Here is a 17,515-nt window from a genome sequence, read left to right on the forward strand (position 1 = left end):
GGGCGATCCAACGGCTCGGATTTTTCCGAGTTAAATTTTTTTTTTTACATGGAGGTAGGCCCAGATCACTCATGTGGAGTGATCCGGGCCGTTCATTGCCTGTGCAGGCACTGCTTGCCCTGCACGGGCAGTGTGAAACAATCCCTGTTACGAAGCCGGGTGGGGTCCAAAAAGGTCCTCTACCCCACATGAATGATCCGGGCCGTTCATTGCCTGTGCAGGCACTGCTTGCACGGACATTGTGAAACAATCCCTATTACGAAGCCGGGTGGGGTCCAAAAAGGTCCTCTACCCCATTGCACTAATTCTTTGATTCCATGAAATTGTAAAAGCATATTCCAAGTTGAGGACGGTATTTTTTCAAATTTCCGAAACTGCACAATGTGAAGCTCCATGTGTCAAGAACATATCATTTCTTTTAAATTTTCAATATTTTTTTGATCTATCATTAAATATTTGAGAAGTAATTAAGAAATCATTAAATAAATATTTAATCATAGTTATATATAAAATAATCTGTCATTAAATTAGTGACTTTGAAACAAAGTAATCAGCTAATTATTTTTATTAGGTATTGGTAACTTTCTGAAAATATGCTTTACTTTTGTTTTGAATTTGACAGAGTTGTTGGTGCAGTCCTTGTGGACCATGATGACATGTGTTTGGTGAAATGGCAAAAAAAAAAATGACATTTATTATTATTTTATATTATAAAGTAAATGTCAAATAAATTAATATTTTATTATTTTAAAGATTTTTTTATCCAACAAACATAAATTGAATTAAATAAAAAGTCATTGTGTTGCATCAATGTATGTATGCATTATATTTTTTGAGTTAATATAAATTAAAATCATTAAACATATATTTATAAAAACAACTAAATTATATTCATTGTTTTTTTATTAATTTAATAATATTATTTGTTTTGTTTTTGTTTTTAATTAATTTAATAATATTCATTGTATTGAATAATCAAATATAATTGATTTTATATACAAAACAACAATAAAATTAAACTTCATGAAAAAACCAAACAATAATGTAATCATATTTTGCTAAAGTTTTCTAGCTATGTTTTTTATTTTATAAAATTATTAATTTATGTTTATTTCAAAAAAAAAACTTATGTTATTGAAGGGATCGTAGTTTTATACACGGGTTTTCCAAATTATCTTATCATTTTATCGAAATTATTAATTTAACACACTAACCTAAGTCTAGACGGAGTAAAAATATTAATTTAGAGATATTATTAATTTATCAAATATTAATATGTATAAATGTTACTCTATCACGATCATTGTTTCTTTAAAATAAAAATAATTAGAAATATATCTTTTTAATTAAAATAATTTTCACGATCTTTATTAAAACAAAAATCGATATATAGATTTATTTAGAACGTCGTCTATTTTTTTTTTTTTAAAAAAGTTTTATTGAAGACCATTCTCTAAATATTTACATACTGGTCAAACAACTACAGATAAAAGGCTCACACATCTTTATTTTTTAAAATCCACTTTTTAGAAAGAAAAGAGGATGAAGAAAATACTGTCTCATTTTTTCCTCTATCCTGAAAGTGAATTAATAAATATGCAAAGTTTACATTAATGAATATATATTATGTTATAATATTATAAGTTTTGGTTATTTAACAAGGTTGTTGATCCAACGGTTAATTACAGAGTTCCGCCTGACTGAGTTTAAGAGGAAAACTGAATATTAATAACAAAATTTTTCTAAGAGTCTGACTGACTACTGAGCTAAACTGATAGACAAACTGATCTAAGGACAAATGATGGAGCCTGACAGTTTATTTCTGTCGACCAGTCAACCCAAATCCAAACATTCTATGAAGAATATGAGTATACTTAGTGATTAAGAATCAGAATCTCAACCGAAATATCAGATAAAGTTTTCCGTACCAACAGTCATTGATTCTCAACAGAATGTCAGAATTCACGCGCACTACCAGAACATATCAGAAAAGACGACGATCTAACAACAAAAAATTCTGTATTTGGAAATTGATATATTATTTAAAAATATTACCATTACAGATGAAATCTATAAATATATCAGTTGGACATACCTATTAAGCTCACAAACTCTCTGAATGTTTTGAATTAACTTCTAAATTTATTTTCGATCATAACAGATTATATATTTAAGATAAATAAAAAATAAAAAGACTTGTATAATTAAGATGAGCGAGTATACAACAAGAACAAGATTTCCGTAGTCACGGAAAAGCTGACGTAGCTTTATACAATAAATAATTATCAAGGAAACTTGCTTTTACTTTTTTTTTTTAAGACAAACTTGCTTTTTACTTTTGTGTATAAACTTAAGAGCAGGTTTTTTGTGAAACGATGTCACGAATATTTATCTGTGAGACGGGTCAACCCTATTAATATTCACAATAAAAAGTAATACTCTTATTATAAAAAAATAATATTTTTTAATAGATGATCCAAATAAGAGATATGTTTCACAAAATATGATCCGTTAGACGGTCTCACACAAATTTTTGCCTAAAATTAAATAATATTGTGACAATATCATTGACCATGCATCATGACATGAAAACATAGACTCCATAGCTTTATAAATACTCCATCCACGCATGTTTTACACAATAATTGTTGATGCTGATAAATTATATATAATATTAAGTTTTTCAAATAATTTTTTTTGTTGAATATTTCTTGTGATATAATTGAGCTTGCACATACACACACATATAGATACAACTGGCTTATAATAAATCAATTGAATATATGGATGAAGATTGTGATTACTTGTTCAAGGCTGTCCTAATCGGAGACTCTGCTGTCGGGAAATCCAATCTGCTCTACAGATTTGCGAAAGATGAATTCTACTTGGACTCGAAACCAACGATTGGAGTTGAATTTGCTTACAGAAGTATAAAGGTCGGTGATAAGACCGTCAAGGCTCAGATATGGGACACCGCCGGCCAAGAAAGGTAGTTTACTAAGCCGTTCGTCGTCTTCTTTTTTTTTTCTTTGTTTATGTTATACATAGATAAATTAATATATGTTTTTGTCTGGTATGAATATCAAGTTTACCCCGTCATCTTTGTGTTTTTGCAATTTATTAGGCAAGATATATGTTTGAATATAAATTTGTATGCCATTTTTTTCCCATAGGTTTAGGGCGATCACGAGCTCTTACTACCGAGGAGCCCTTGGCGCCCTACTAGTCTACGATATAACAAGAAAATCCACGTTCGAAAGTTTGAAAAAATGGTTGAAAGAGTTGAGAGAATTCGGCGGCCCGGAGATGGTGGTCGTGCTCGTGGGCAACAAATCTGATCTACTGCATTCAAGAGAGGTGAATCTAGAAGACGGGCAGAGTTTGGCGAAGCTCGAGCAAGTTTCGTTCATGGAAACATCTGCTAAAGAGAATTTGAATGTTGAAGAGGCATTCCTCCACATGATCCGTAGGATATATGAAATCACTAGTCACAAAAGCCTTGAAGCCAAGACAATTAGTCGTGAATCCACAGATTTGAAAACCCTTCAAGGGAACAAGGAGATTATATGCATTGATGAGGTATCCGCCACCAAACAACCTAGTTCTTGTTGTTTGCATTGAGGCAATGTTCTAACTCAATTTGCTTGAAGGCATGCATGTCCTTTCTTTTCTCCCCCTTTTTCCCAGCTTGCAGCCACATAAATTTTTTGAAGATTTGTTTGTCCTCATATCTTCATACTATTTTTTTTAAAAAAATGGTTGGACAAAATCTGTATGACAGGTTTGCTGAGAAAGTATCGATAGGAAGATCAAATTCATGATATTAATCAAACACTTACTTACTCTATTAACTCGAACACCTCTTGGAGCTCATATCTTCATACTCTTGACACCATATTAGAATGACTTTCGTTAAAAACTCGAGCTAATTAAAAGTGTACAAATATCACTTATATTTATATTTCAACAAACACAGACAAATGGAATTTGTGAGAACTTGATGACAATGCTGATAATCAGTAGAATGTTCATGATGGTGCAATGGAGACTTTTTCAAGCTCTATTACATATTCAAGGGTGGCAAATGGAGGGATCTTCACGGCTTCGCCGAATTCTGCTCCTTCTTCGCCGAATCCTAAGCTTGGCGGGACGATAACTCTCCTCTTCCCACCTGCATTCATGCTTCTCAAGACATATTCTATTCCTTCACATATTCCTTTACTGTAAGGCCTTGATCCCATAACAAGTGCCAATGGTCCCTTCTTCCTCTTTCTGTCATTAATATCATTTCCAAATGTATCCAGAAACACTTGTCCGGTGCTCTGTTCACTCCCCTTCACATTCATCACCACCAAATCTCCCGGTCTTGGACTCGAACCTCCCCCGACTCTAATGTCGTAATACCTTGTAACATCCATCAATTAGTTATTATGATATAATCAGTGGCGACCCAACTGGAAAATAATTGAAATTTTACGACCAAAAATATACAATCATGTACTCTACTCCCAACATCCCTATCTCTCCCCGTTATCAATACAGAATCATGAAGCAGCTGAAGTAAGGTTCTTCCTTACCTAGAGCTACCCGGTATTAATAATGCCACGAATTAGTTTACGCATCCTCTTACCTATTTATTATTCCACCAAGAGTAATGTGTGTGTACATACAAAAGACCCATCCAGAACGTAGGATAAACATTTTCCGGTATGTTTGGGAGTATGTTTTATTATTTCCTAAAATATTCATTGTATAATACAGTAAACTTTAGATTTAAAATTATTAATGATGGTAATTTTTTTCATTTTCCATGCCGCTACTATATGTACGATGTTGGACGATAACTTACTTTATGCCATTGGGAAAAACCACCTCTTCTTCCTTGTCCACATCTCTGTGAAAGTAAATGAAACTTGTCATCATAGAGTACAGGATCAAGAATCAAACATTATATATAGTATATAGGATTAATACCTCGTGTTCAGTTGTTGTTGTGAAACTTCGAAGCGAGTCTTGATTTGTTCGGAAACAACACCAACTGCAAGAAAACCAGCCCATGCAAGACCGGCACCAATGCCAAACCTCCTGGTTAAGGTGGAAGCAATCCAGTCAGTTGACCCTGCAGTATTGGTTTTGGTGGCAGCTGCAGGTTTAGGAGACACCACAGCCGCCTGTGGTGGTTGTGGCGGTGGCGGGGCTGCCGTTTGTGGCTGCGAAGATGATGAGTTGGGTGTTGGGGTTTGTGAAGATGAGAAGTAGATATTTGTAGTCTTGGGGTGAGACAGAAAGGGAGGGGATGCAAAGAAGGAGGCCATCGATTCTTGCTTTGTTTCAACGATTTTTCTAATTTTTCTTTATAAAAAGTGATGCATGTGAAGAGAGAGAGATTGTTTAGAGTACCTTATCCCAAATGCATGGCCATATCTTATCCTTTATTTTCTTTCTTTTTGAGGCAGAAAAGGAATTTTTAAGAGTAGAAAACGAATAACTCATTCAAATTCTTGTTGCTCGACCAATCGACCATAGACTTTTTATCAGAGAGTGGAAAACACAAATTACTTTTTAAAAAATTTCTCCAATAAATTTCTTTTCTAAGCCCCGAATTTAATATTTTGACACACAAAAACTCCTATAAACTGTCTCACGAGTCAATTTTGTGAAACATATCTCCTATTTGATCCGACCCATGAAATACATTATTTTTTATATCAAAAATTATATTTTTGACTTCAAATATAGAACGACTTAAATCGTTTCATCATTAACCATCTCATCTTTAGTTGGTGGATTCTGTGAGATGTTGCCAAATGTTACTTAAATTTGACGAGTCTTTGAGAAAGTGTCGCCTCTTATTAAAGATTAAACCTTAAAAATGAATATGGTAAAGACAGCTGAAAATTAGCTATTATATAATCAAGAGTCGTATTAGATTAGATCTAAATGTATAAAATGTTGGGAAGTGGTAAACAAATTTCTAAAATAAACTGTTGATCTACACCTCCTAAAAGGGTGCTTGCCTAGTCCAAATCAGTAAATAAATTTCGGCATATAACACACAAGTAGATTTAATTTAAATACAAAATATACTTTTATGTATATAAATTAATTATGCGAAATATAATTATATTAGAATAATGTTCTAATTCAATTTAATACCAAGGATATTTTGGGAGAAAATGTGTATGATAATAGAGACCAAAAGTATTTAGTATATATAGGGATCTCAAACTATAGTAAAGATATCGACCATATTAACAAGCCAACTAATGCAACCAAATATAACCTTGTTCCCTTTTGACTTCTGCTATGTTCCAACCAAAGCAACCAAATACAACCTTATTCCCTTCGGCTCCTACTGTAGTTCTTACCATCGAGGGATACAAGAGACTAAACCTGAAAGGCATCATTTTCATATGAACACAAACATACAACCGACTGCACAATTTTGGGGAAGGTGGCATGGCATGGCCAAGAATGCATTATACAAAAGGGATCTTGAAAAGGGAAAAGTATTCAGAAGGGAATAAAACAAGATCAAATGTGTGGTGTGTCTGCCAATATTTTCCTTTTTCTTTTTGGCATTTCCCATTTTGCTCTTTCAACACCGATCATCAAGAGCAATTCACCAAACGCCTTGATTGTGAGGCTTTTGATTGAGTTTCGTCACTTGGTGCTTCAGTTGTAGCTCTTTAAAACAAAAAAGATTGATCATCGAAACGTCGATAAGACTGAGCATTTTCAGGTCCCCTGCTTGCTGGTAATAGGCTTTTGAAGAGGCTTAAGTAAAGCCATGATTTCGGTAAACGATGGTCTTAACTTCGGATCTCTACAATTTTAGAAAGGGATAGTTAGTTTCACTTAACAAACAATTCCAACGGTCCCAAAACTATAGTGATTTCGCTGCTTTAGATGATGCAGTATCCTTTGCAATGATAACCCCTCACATCTATAGATGGCAATGCATTTTCAAGTAAGAACTAGTTCCAACACAGTAAATAAACGACGCAAAATTCAGATAACACGAGCAATTTAAAAAAAATAAAAATGTAAACAAACTAAAATCGGCCAAGTCTGGACAAATATATCTTCCAAAGTAGAATTACAAATTTTTGACAAGCCCTTGAGCTGACGTATAAAGCATGATTACTTGCAAATTTGGACATACATTAAAATATCAAATAATCATTTTGTCATGGATGCAAATCGCTTTGTGAAAAGTGTATACTTCGTTGAGGCTCCATACGCCTCAAGTGCAGATTATTACTTCATATTTTTCAGTTGCTCTACAAACTTCATTCTATTGGTTTGAACATACTTAAAAGGCTGACAAAGATCCGTATTGCTTGGTCGTGAAAATAAGGACACTCTACTTTACTCATCTATGCTAATATGATGTATATATCATATAGTAGTCAATATCCCAGTAGAGATAAGTGGTATGATAATCTCGTATGGTAATCACTATTCCACACCACCAACTGATGTTTTGTGATGCACATCTTAGATATTAAAGTCGCTTAAGAGTATATAAGCTAGTGATAATCAAAATGGAAGTTATGAAGACACAAAGCAAGTCGAAACTGCTCCAACATCAAAATATATAAACACTTTAGCAGAAAACTTGATAATGGGTTTAACATTAAGATTAAGACAAGGAAACGTTAATTCCAATCTTTTTTCACGGCATAGTGATGGTAATCTTTAAGCCTCTGCATTTTCTTCAGAACCTTTATGACTATAATACCATATGAAAAATAGGAGAAATTGGAGGAAGCACATGTTATTGATGTTTTCTTGATATGGAAATGGCAATACACAAGCTATTTTGTAGACTAAAATATCTAGATCGACATTTAATCAAATGAATCTGACATGCTAATATAACAGGGAAAAATCCTAGTTACATCTAACTTATTTTTTATATTAGATAATATTCTTCAACAATTCATCATGACCAGTTTTCCCCTTCAAGTTTCTTAATAACGCAGAATACACAAGCTATTTTGTAGATTAAATAACTAGATCTACTGTTAATCAAATGAATCTGACATGCTAACATAACTGGGAGAAATCCTAGTTACATCTAATGAATCACAATAACTTATTTTTTAAAATTAGATAATATTCTTCCACAATTTTCATCATGACCAGTTTTCCCCTTCAAGTTTCTTAATAACGCAGAATTCTAGAGGATTGTTTAGTAGGATTGTGTTTCAAAATTTTGAACTGTCTATTTGTCATTATATTTCACTTTAAGACAACAGAGCAAGTGCGAAATTGTTCTGTGTTTTGTGTGGTTTAAAATTCCAATAGGGTTCATCAAAGAAAGTCTGTTAGAGGCTGAGATATTAGTAATATACCATTCCAAACAAGGTAGGGAGAGGGGGGTTATCCTTAGTAAAAAGAAAAGCCTGGGTCACAGGTAGGTCCATGTTTGGTCAACTATTACCATCAGAGTAGTTAACTCTCGAGCAACTCTTAAGGCAAGTAATATGAAGCAACCACGACCAATACAGTAATGATGAAATGTAAAAGAAGCAAACTGAAAGAAAAATCACTCACGTTTGCCAGCATTTCCTGATTATGTCCGCTACAGCTGGATCCATGTTATCTGGTATTTCAAGACGTCGATGCTGAAAACCAACAGCGCCAACAACTTGCATAGGGTTCATTCCTCCCCAAGGTTGCCGCAAAGTGAAAAGCTCCCACAATATGACACCAAAACTATAAACATCACATCTGCACCGAGTCAACCAACCATCAAATCAAATCGAGATTTATTTAATGATCTATTATTTTTATGACCACATGACTTAACTAAGAGTGTACATACTTCTCATTTGATGGTTCATTTCTTAGAATTTCTGGTGCCATCCATTCTGCCTGAGAAAGAGGATCACCAGAAGATCATCAGAGCTGTTGCTCACAGTTGCATTTATAGAAACCACCACTAGCAATCAAAAGTTGTGAGATGAATTTCTACTTCCAAAGCTGAATCGAGCAAACAGGTAACAGAACAAAGGCATTTTGTGAAAGCAGCAAAAAATGTGCTAGAAAGTTCCCTTTAAACCCTTAATTAATTCAATAATGAAGCAACACCAGCACAGCAAGTTTTTTGTATTGAGACAAAAAAAAAAATTCCATTCGAAAAGCCATCCATAGACAAATTTCAGTTTTCTTCTCATGAATAAAGTCAGCATATTATCCTGAGAAGAAAGGAAGTCTAACAGTGGATCTGCTCCAAATAACAAAAAAAATTAGAGGATGTCAAGCAGCAGGGAAAAAAATGAACTAAGAATATTTTAACAGATACGGAAAATAAGGTTTGGTTTCACAAATAAAACACCAAGTAGCCAAACTGATATTATACTCGGAGAAAAGGAATGGATAATGCAAGATGTATGAACCACTGCTATCTTTTATTTCTAAGAGAAACACAAACCTCATAAAATTCAAGATCTTTTGGATGCAGAGTGCAACAATTAAAACAGAGCGAGTGTATACTATCATCTCTACAACTGATATTGGTAAATTAATTTTGAATGTTTTCTTGAACAAAGTTCCCAGCAAACCACTTTTTCCCAAGGCAAAACTTGCCATCAAAGATCTCCAAAGGCCTGATGGGACCAACATCAATGAATTATCTTCCACAAAATGGTGGATAATCACAAGGTACAGCAAAAGTTACCCAGTTGCATGATTGGATCATCATGCTGTAGCATGAAGGCAATGACGTCAGCCAAATAACACAGATAACCAAGATGAAAATGAAAAGGACATTTATGATGCAAGACATGTTAGCGTTCTACAAAATGGTTGATATTCACAAAAATAGCCATTTAAATGATTGGGTGTGTTGTCAATTAATGAGTGGAAAAATATATGAAGCACAGCAGCACGTTAGATCATTGAGAAGATGAAAAATTACATCAGGCATTAAACATATCGTCAACATAGAGCAGCAAGAATCCCTCCAGAACAAATAACTTGACAGGGAAAAAAAGACAAGATTTCATTAACTGCTGAATAAGACTAAGAATTACAGTATTTAAACACGAAATCCAACTTACCGTCCCAGCCGTGGACCTTGAAGAAAGATACGTGTTGTATTTCATTCTTGATAGTCCAAAATCACATACCTTGGGGAAAAAATGCATGATGGACGTGGTTGAAAAATATCAATTCATCATTTCTCAGTTATAAGAATGTTACCTTGACAACCCAGTTCTTATCAACAAGAAGGTTTGGCGACTTTAAATCACGATGAACTATCAGCGGGGTGCAAGTATGCAGATAATTTAATCCTCGTGCCTGTATATTACATTAATTGTTTTTGCATCAGTAAATGTATCCACCGAGTACAAGTTAACACATGACAGAGAACTAAAAGATCAACTAAAAGATCAAAACAGAAGCACACCGCATCAAGGGCCATTCGCAACCGTCTTCTTTCATCTAGCTGATTGTTTGGACGATGAATTAATCTGTACAAACTACCTCTAGAAACAGAAAGCTGCTTCAATTTAAGCACACAATGTAACATGTTGAAACTTGTTTACTCAAAAACAACAATTTTACATCTATCTATATCTATCTATCTAGACATGCATGCATGCACACATATACGCAACGTATGCGTGTTTCCGGAGTAAGTTATCCATGAAGTAATCCCGATAGCAGAATTAATCAATGCCGAGCACCACCATCAAGGATAAACTGTTAACTGGTACATGCCTAAATTAATATAATGGGAAAGTTCTATAATTTCCTAATTCAATTCAATGTATTAAGGCAAGTTCCAGCATCTTAGCACGGACTTGTTTTACAAGAGTTACCAGAAATGTCCCAAGAAAACTTCGAGGAAACATAAAAATACCAAAAGTAAAGCCGAGTATTTAAGACACATTCAATTTGAATATATCTGTATAATGAGGTTCAAGATTTTCTGTCGTTATAAGAAATTACTTTTCCATTTAAATTTCAAGGCCTGAATTTGGAAATATTGATGAGCACATCTCAGTACGTACCCTAGAAAGAGCATAGGGAAAGAATCAATATTATAATATTTATCAAAAATTTCAGAGAGAAAGTTGAATGTCAATATATATAATTGTGAATAAATTAGAAATGATTTGGTTAGAATACATGTCATGATTTTATTTTATTGAAGAAATTTTAGGATTATAATTATTTCCTTATTTATGATATTTGGTATTGTATGTTTCTTCCATTTAACAATGCATTAAGATCTAAATCATATATGAAATAAAAAGGCAATTTCAGTCTTACTCCTCCATTTTCTTTCGGTGCATTATTCACATGGCATCAGAGACCGGCTATCGGTCATGAATTTCAAAGCCGCTATGGTTGGCGCAGACTCAAAATCGTCTGGGTCAACCACCGGCGACAGTGCACCATTCTTGGAAGGAGGAAACCGAACAAATCCAATTATCTCCATGTCTGATTCCCTCCAAATCACCATACATAGATTCAATGGAAAAAATTACCTTGAGTGGGCTCAATCCGCACGCATGGTGATTGGTTGTAAAGGGAAACTAGGACATTTGAATGGAGAAATAAAGCCACCAACTTCGGATGATCCGAAATACAAACAATGGCGCTCGGTAAATTCGATGGTGACTGCCTGTTTCTCAACTCGATGGACCCGATCATTGGCATGCCTTCATGTTCTTACCAACAGCAAGTGATGTATGAGAAGTTGTACGTGAAACCTACTCTGATATGGAGAATCGTTCTCAACTGTTCGAATTAAATATTCGGATGGGGATAATAAACCGAGATGTTACTGCCCATTACAATGAAATGATGACTGTATGGCAGGGACTAGATTTATTTGAAGAGGATTGGGAAAACACCAATGATGGTATTCAATACAAAAAGACCAGTTTTGAAGGAGATAAGCCAAAAATCTAGTGTGGAAGGTGCCACAAGAAAATGGAACACTGTGAAGACATGCTGGAAAACCAGCAAATTATAAAAGAAGTCAGGCAGCAGCTTTAAAGCTACTAATGGTGACGTATGAGTCCTTCAAACAATTGGTATTGATTCTGGACAGCAATCATCAGCCTCTGAATCTATTCCTTTCACAAAGGATCAAATAGAGCACCTGTATAAAATGCTTCAATCTCAAACTGTTCGAAATCTTGAATCTTCTTGCTCTTTAGCTCAGACAGGTATATCATATCCTCTATAGCTTCTATCGCCAGCACCAACTCAAATGGTTCCCCGATATTAGATTCAGGTGCCACCGATCATATGACAGGCATATCACAATTTTTCTCTTCATACACACGTTCACAAGAAATAAAAAGATTAAAATTGCTGATGGATCATTTGCTACTATCGCAGGGAAAGGAATTGTCGTTGTTTCTCCTTTCATTGTCCTTAGAGACGTTTTATATGTTCCCCATTTATCATATAATTTGTTAACTGTCAGCAAACTTACCTTTGACCTTAACTGTCGTGCAGTTTTTTCGTCTTCTCATTGTGAATTTCAGGATTTAGCCTTGGAGAAGATGATTGACAATGCTAGACAGGACAATGGCCTCTACATCTTCAATGCTAGATCAATCTTCGTCAAACAAGACCTTAAGACCTGTTTCAACTCGATTTCTGCTTCTCGTGACAGTGAGATTGTGTTATGACATTGTCGTTTAGGGCATCTAAACATTCAATCTTTAAGACAATTGTTACACGGTTAGATGTGAATCTTGTGAATTAACCAAACATCATCGCTCGATGTTTCCATTACAATCATATAAAAAACCAGCACCATTCAATTTGATACATAGTGATGTTTGGGGTCCCTCTAGGGTAGCAACATTGTCAGAAAAACGGTGGTTTATCACATTTATAGATGACCACACTAGAATGACTTGGGTATTTTTTTTAAAGATAAATCCGATGTTGGAAATATGTTCATAAATTTTTATAATATGATTCAAACACATATTAGAATTTTTCGCAATGACAATGAGAAAGAATATTTCAATCAATTGCTAAAGAACTTTTTTGCTGAGAAGGGAATTGTTCATCAAAGTTCTTGTATTCACATTCCTCAACAAAATGGAGTCACCGAACGGAAAATAAACATCTCCTCGAAATTGCAAGGGCTCTAAGTTTTCATACTAAAGTTCCAAAGTATCTTTGGGGTGATGCGATTCTAACAACTAATTATTTAATAAATAGATTGCCAACAAGGATAATGAATTTTCAAACTCCGAAAAAAACCTTTCAAAATTGTTTCCCTAGCTCTCGGCTCTTCACAGATATTCACCTGAAAATTTTTGGTAACATTGTCTTCGTTCACAATCATGAGCCAAGACGTTCTAAACTTGATCCAAAATCTTATAAATGCATCTTTGTTGGGTACCCAGCAAATAAAAAAAGATGCAAATGTTTTGATCCAATTTAAAAAAAAAAATTGCTATCCATGCATGTCACATTTTTTCAACAACAATCTTACTACGATTCTCATCTTCAGGGGGAGAATAATGGGAAGATGAATGTTTAAACGAGTCGGACTTAACCTGTTATTTTGAGGACGAAACTAAACCTGTGTCATTTCAAAATAATGACATGATAGAAAAGAGTAACAATCGGTTCAAAGGTCTTGTTTATAGAAGAGAAGGTCGGGCTCAAAGAAAAGAAGACGTCGTTCATCTACAAAGCCAAGAATCTGATCACATGCAAAATCATGAGACTAGCAATGATAATTCAAAGATCCCTAAAAATAGAACCCAAGGAATGTCTAAGTTAAATTTTTTTTTTTGTAATAAGAAACGATATTTTATTAATGATAATGTAAGAACAAATTACATCAGTGGACTAGTGGTCCACTATATCATGAAGTACATATCACGAAATTGTTTTAATGATACACAAAAGCCCAATCTCACAATATATCCAATATCAAGACATTCTTGAAATCTTCATGAGTGCCGATCCACATAGCTAATGTGATCTTGATTTCTTCCCAACAATGTTATCTAGATTCTTCCTTGTCATAAAAAATTCTTCTATTTCTTTCCAGCCATACTATCCAAAATATGCATTGAACCACGACTTGCCAAAAAGTTCTTCCCCTCTTACCAGTTAGTTGTCCAAAGTCCATAGCAAATAAATCCCTTGTTGACTTCGACAACACCCAAACCAATTCAAGTTCTTGCAAAGCTTTAGCCCACAATCCATTCGTGAATGGACAATGGATGAGCATATCATACAACATATGCATTGATCCTCCTATTGCCCCAAGGAAAGGAGTTCGATCATGCACAAAACACCCACTTTCGAATTTTGTATCTTATAAAAATTTGTGTCTTTTCTATTGTGTTTTTGTATCACAACTCGACACTGTTAGCATTCTAAATAATATTCAAAAATCTCTAAATATACATGAGTGGAAAGAAACAATTTTTGAGGAAATAGCCCTACAGAAGAATTATACTTGGGAGAAGGTTGATCTACCTCACGGTAAATTAATTGTTGGATGTAAGTGGGTATTAACCATAAAGTACAACTCTGATGGTTCTCCAGAACGATATAAGACTCGTTTGGTTGCTAAAAGCTTTACGCAAGTCTACGGAGTAGACTATTCTGAAACATTCTCTCCAATGGCTAAACTGAACACAGTTCGAGCCTTGTTATTAGTTGCTGCAAATCTCGATTGGCCACTAAATCAATTAGATATGAAGAATGCATTCCTAAATGGTGAGTTAGAGGAAGAGGTCTATATGGAGTCACCCCCAAGATTTTCTGATCAGTTTTGATCAAAAGTGTGTAAACAGAAGAAAAAAAATATCTCTATGAACAGAAACAATCACCCAGAGCATGTTTCGAGGGGTTCACAAATTTTGTAAAAGGTCAGGGCTACACCCGAGGATAATCTGATCATACTTTATTCACAAAAACATCTAAGAAAGACAAGATGTAACACCCCAGATTCGACGACTGTCCTCACTGTACCAAAACGAGTCTTTCCAGCGTGATTATGTCCTCACACGCACCCTAGGAAACTTCCCAAGGGGTCACCCATCCCAGAATTGCCCCAAGTCAAGCACGCTTAACTTTAGAGTTATTATGTGATGAGCTACCGAAAAGAAGATGCACCTTCTTGATATGAGTAGTATCAATAAAATCTTTTAAGTCATCCTTAACTGCACAGTCTCATATCTGAACAGTTTCGGAATCCCTCTCCTTCCGGTGTAAGATCGGTTCATTCATGTTCCCTCCGTCTAGAAGCTTGCCAAGAGCTGCTCATTGTCCGTGCAACCTCATGGCACCGGCGATCACACCCCGCCCTCTTCGGCCCCAGGCCTCACATGCCCACCAGCTTCCGCTTGGTTTGTCCCCGAACCACGCCGTACTAGGAGAGGTCGGCTCTTATACCAACTGTAACGCCCAGATTCGACGACTGTCCTCACTGTACCAAGACGAGTCTTTCCAGCGTGCTCATGTCCTCACACACACGCACCCTAGGAAACTTCCGAGGGGGTCACCAATCCCAGAATTGCCCCAAGTCAATCACGCTTAACTTTGGAGTTCTTAAATGATGAGCTACCGAAAAGAAGATACACCTTCTTGATATGAGTAGTACCGATCAAATCTTTTAAGCCCTCCTCAACTGCATAGTCTCATACCTGAACAGTTTCGGAATCCCTCTCCTTCCGGTGTAAGATCGGTTCATTCATGTTCCCTCCCCCTACAAGCACAGGAGCCGCTCATTGTCCGTGCAACCTCGTGGCACCGGCGATCACACCCCGCTCTCTCGACCCCGGGCCTCACACAAGATCTTTGTATTGATTGTTTATGTCGATGACATAATCTTGACTCGAGATGGTATAGAAGAGATGAGTAAATTGAAAGCAAACCTAGCCAAGGAACTCTAGATTGAGGACTTGGGTCAGCTAAGGTACTCTCTCAGTATAGAAATAGCAAGATCAAGGAAAGGTGTTATGGGGTCTCAGAGAAAGTAAATTCTTGACCTCTTAAAGAAAATCGGGATGAGTAAGTGCAAAACAGCAGATACTCCAATTGAAGTGAATGCAAAGCTGAGAGATATAAAAACTAACACTCCGGTAGACTCAGCAAGATATCAAAGACTTGTTGGGAGGCTAATTTACTTGTCTCATGCTCGCCCAAACATTGCTTTCTCAGTAAGCATGGTTATTCAATTCATGCATTCTCCCTACGAAGAACATCTTGATGCAGTGTACCAAATCCTAATGTATTTAAAAAGAAGACCTGGAATGGGACTTTTTTCAGAAAGAATGAGAAAAGAGACATTGAAGTATATACAGATGCAGACTGGGCAGGCTCGGTTACTGATCGAAGGTCAACTTCAGTGTACTACACATTTGTGTGGGGCTAAGCAGTGAAGTGTTGTAGCCAGAAACAGTGCAGAGGCCGAGTTTGAAGCATTGACTCAAGGAGTATGTGAGATTCTTTGGTTAAAGAGAGTTTTGGTCGAACTACAGAGACCAATAAGCTTTCTTATGAAGCTATATTGTGATAACGAAGCAGCGATCAAAATTGGTAATAATCCATGTCTACAAGATTGATCGAAACACATTGAAATTGATAAACACTTTATAAAAAAGAAGCTGGAAGACGAAACAATTTGCACTTCATTTGTTCCAACCACACTACAAGTTGCATATGTTTTGACCAAGGGTCTTTCAAGACAACTCTTTGAAACACAAGTCAGCAAGTTGTGTGAACATCTTTGTACCAACTTGAGAGGGAGTGTCGATAAATTACACATCATTTGATTAGATTAAATATGTCATGATTTTATTTTATTTAAGTAATGTTAGGATTACAATTATTTCCTTATTTACGATATTTGGTATTGTACGCTTCTTCAATCTACAATAGTGTATTAAAATCCAAATCATATATGAAATAAAAAAGCAATTTCAGTCTTTGTCCTACATTTTCTTTCGAATACTCATCACAAGCCAATAAACAGACTATATGGATCACAAAAGTCAAAGGATTTTGGCATACCTAGGAATAAATTCAGTAACAATTGAAAGATTAGGTGGGCGAGTAACTGCTCCCATGAAGAGAACTACATTTGGATGTCTCATTCTTTTCATTAATAGGACCTAGCAAAAGGACCCAAATAATGTGAGCAGATAATAACATGCAAAATGATTTGTCAAATTTTACAAAATGTTGGGAATTTCTGAAAGTGCTGAACTAAAATACTGTGCAAGTATCCTAAAAAAATACTGTGGAAGTGCCAACAAGTTTACAGTTGACCGCCAAGACATTATTGCAAGGGTATGGAATGTTGCTACTCAATCAAGGGCCAGAGTTACTATATATGGAACACAATTGACCATTAATGAAAGTATGAAACACCTCCCATGTATCAACGCATAAGAGATCCGTACGATTAACCAAAGTAATTTTTAAAGGCTTCTTTAGACCAATTTTTGTACCATTAAAAAGAGAGGAAAATATTAATGTTTCGAAAGAACTCGCTTAA

General features: G+C 35.2%; 3 protein-coding genes across 9 annotated transcripts in view; 1 reads left to right on the top strand and 2 right to left on the bottom strand.

Moving 5' to 3' along the window:
* Positions 1-2,679: 2,679 nt before the first annotated feature.
* On the top strand, positions 2,680-3,767 carry LOC140837497 (ras-related protein RABA6b-like). The gene is made up of 2 exons (XM_073203715.1): positions 2,680-2,989; positions 3,174-3,767. The coding sequence occupies exons 1-2, from the start codon at positions 2,784-2,786 to the stop codon at positions 3,619-3,621; spliced, it is 654 nt and encodes a 217-aa protein (XP_073059816.1). The 5' UTR covers positions 2,680-2,783; the 3' UTR covers positions 3,622-3,767.
* A 124-nt stretch (positions 3,768-3,891) lies between these two features.
* On the bottom strand, positions 3,892-5,405 carry LOC140837496 (peptidyl-prolyl cis-trans isomerase FKBP17-2, chloroplastic). Its single transcript, XM_073203699.1, has 3 exons — positions 4,975-5,405; positions 4,850-4,894; positions 3,892-4,404 (listed from the first exon to the last, which is right to left on the bottom strand). The coding sequence occupies exons 1-3, from the start codon at positions 5,313-5,315 to the stop codon at positions 4,029-4,031; spliced, it is 762 nt and encodes a 253-aa protein (XP_073059800.1). The 5' UTR covers positions 5,316-5,405; the 3' UTR covers positions 3,892-4,028.
* An 859-nt stretch (positions 5,406-6,264) lies between these two features.
* The window catches only part of LOC140837473 (probable serine/threonine-protein kinase SIS8), an 18,370-nt gene continuing 7,119 nt past the window's right edge, over positions 6,265-17,515 (bottom strand). For 3 of the 7 annotated variants that reach the window (XM_073203650.1, XM_073203643.1, XM_073203683.1), the window contains exons 7-13: positions 17,029-17,129; positions 10,421-10,499; positions 10,213-10,311; positions 10,071-10,139; positions 8,834-8,883; positions 8,563-8,739; positions 6,265-6,826 (exon numbers count right to left, since the gene is read on the bottom strand). In XM_073203650.1, coding sequence (XP_073059751.1) covers positions 6,739-6,826; positions 8,563-8,739; positions 8,834-8,883; positions 10,071-10,139; positions 10,213-10,311; positions 10,421-10,499; positions 17,029-17,129 — 663 coding nt within the window. In that variant the 3' untranslated portion in view covers positions 6,265-6,738. Of the gene's footprint in view, positions 6,827-8,562; positions 8,740-8,833; positions 8,884-8,920; positions 8,951-9,442; positions 9,714-10,070; positions 10,140-10,212; positions 10,312-10,420; positions 10,500-17,028; positions 17,130-17,515 lie in introns of those variants that run through there. The other 4 variants (XM_073203656.1, XR_012119336.1, XM_073203667.1 and 1 more) reach the window with 4 other exon arrangements.

This window comes from Primulina eburnea, chromosome 1, assembly GCF_022965805.1.
Source record: "Primulina eburnea isolate SZY01 chromosome 1, ASM2296580v1, whole genome shotgun sequence".
Lineage (NCBI taxonomy): Eukaryota > Viridiplantae > Streptophyta > Magnoliopsida > Lamiales > Gesneriaceae > Primulina > Primulina eburnea.